This window comes from Condylura cristata, unplaced genomic scaffold (genome assembly GCF_000260355.1).
Source record: "Condylura cristata isolate star-nosed mole 26May11 unplaced genomic scaffold, ConCri1.0 scaffold00032, whole genome shotgun sequence".
Classification (NCBI taxonomy): Eukaryota; Metazoa; Chordata; class Mammalia; order Eulipotyphla; family Talpidae; genus Condylura; species Condylura cristata.
The window spans coordinates 20,772,218-20,773,556 of NW_004567133.1; the positions used below are offsets into that span (position 1 = coordinate 20,772,218).

General features: G+C 72.1%; 2 protein-coding genes across 2 annotated transcripts in view; both read right to left on the reverse strand.

Moving 5' to 3' along the window:
• The window catches only part of HBA2 (hemoglobin, alpha 2), a 3,694-nt gene extending 3,444 nt beyond the window's left edge, over nucleotides 1-250 (reverse strand). Inside the window, exon 1 of the mRNA XM_012731724.1 lies at nucleotides 166-250. Within this exon, the coding sequence (XP_012587178.1) occupies nucleotides 166-250 (85 nt within the window). The remainder of the gene's footprint in view (nucleotides 1-165) is intronic.
• A 597-nt stretch (nucleotides 251-847) lies between these two features.
• Nucleotides 848-1,339, reverse strand: part of HBM (hemoglobin, mu) — a 21,173-nt gene continuing 20,681 nt past the window's right edge. The window contains exons 3-4 of the mRNA XM_012731725.1: nucleotides 1,110-1,314; nucleotides 848-1,018 (exon numbers count right to left, since the gene is read on the reverse strand). Coding sequence (XP_012587179.1) covers nucleotides 890-1,018; nucleotides 1,110-1,314 — 334 coding nt within the window. The 3' untranslated portion in view covers nucleotides 848-889. The remainder of the gene's footprint in view (nucleotides 1,019-1,109; nucleotides 1,315-1,339) is intronic.

The following is a 1,339-nucleotide window of genomic DNA, read 5'->3' on the forward strand; positions in this document are numbered from 1 at the left end:
CCCCCCAAGCCGTCCTCTGGTCGCGGTGGGGGCTGGGCTGCCGGGCGCTCTTTGGAGGGGCGTGGCGCAGAGCCTCTCCGAGTGTATCCCCCCGCGGCGCGCCCCAGCGGGAGCGCTCCGCTCTGCTGCTGCCTGCCAAAGGCCGAGCAGTCGGTTTTGGGGGACCCTGGCCGTTGTGCCGGGCTGGAGTGGGGTGCCGAGTGACCAGGGCCTCTCCACTGGTGGACTCGGCCAGGGAGGTGCCCGGCATCCCACAGCTGTTTGTGTAGGGGCTGCTGGGGACCTTGCAGCGGGGCTTCCTACCCCACCCCCTCAGGAGACCCAGAGGAAGGGCTGCCAGGGCCCTGCCTGCTGCCGATTGACGAGGGGAGGGCGAGCCCTGGGCCCGACAGCCCTGTGTGGTGGTCCTCGGCCAGGTCCTTGATGGACAGGGCTGTCTGCATGGGAGGTGAAGGGTCCAGGCAGCGCCAGCCCGGAGGGATGAATGAAGGAATGAGTCCGTGAATGAATGGCGTGTGTCCTTTGCTTCGGGCACTGCGCCCCGCCCGTGGGGGCTGCCCAGACGCTGAAGGCCACCGCAGGCGCGCGCCGCTGTGCCCGGCCCTGCCCGCTGCGGAGGCTGCGCGACCGGCGCCCTCCGCCCTCCCCCGCCTCTAGCCCCAACCGCCACCCGCCCGGCCGACGGAGCGCGCAGTCCCGGCCTTTGCGCCAGGGGCCTGCCCCTGGCAGAGCTTCGGGGTCGCGCCCCAAGGTCTCTGGAGCGCCCCGCAGCACATGTCGCGTCTCCACACCCCCAACAGTGTGGTCAGTTCGCCGCTGCCCAAAGACCACGCGGGGAGCTCGGAGGGTTGGGCCAGTTTATTGATCGCGAGGCTGGGCCGGGCCGCGCTCAGCGGTACTTCTCGGTCAGCACCACCGCCACTCCGGTCAGGAACTTGTCCCACGCCGCCTGCATCTCCACCGTGTACTCGCCCTGCAGGTGGGACGCCAGCACCACCTGGAAGCACTGGATCAGCAGCTGCGGAGGCAGGGGCAGGGCGCGGGTGGGTGGATGCCGGCCCAGCCCCGCGCCGCGCGCCCTGCCCGCGCGCCCCCGCCCGCCGGCTCACGGGGAAGTTGGCGGGGTCCACCCGCAGCACTTGCGCGTGCAGGTCGGCGAGCGGGCTCAGAGCCGCTCGCAGGTTGTCCAGGTGCTGCACGGCCACGCCCACCGCCGCGAGCATGCGCCGTCCGTGGCCCAGCAGCAGCTCCTCGTCCGGGCAGGCGCCCAGGTGCCGGAAGTAGGTCTTGGTGCTGGGGTACACCGTGAACAGCCTGCGGGAGCAGGGCGGTCAGCGGC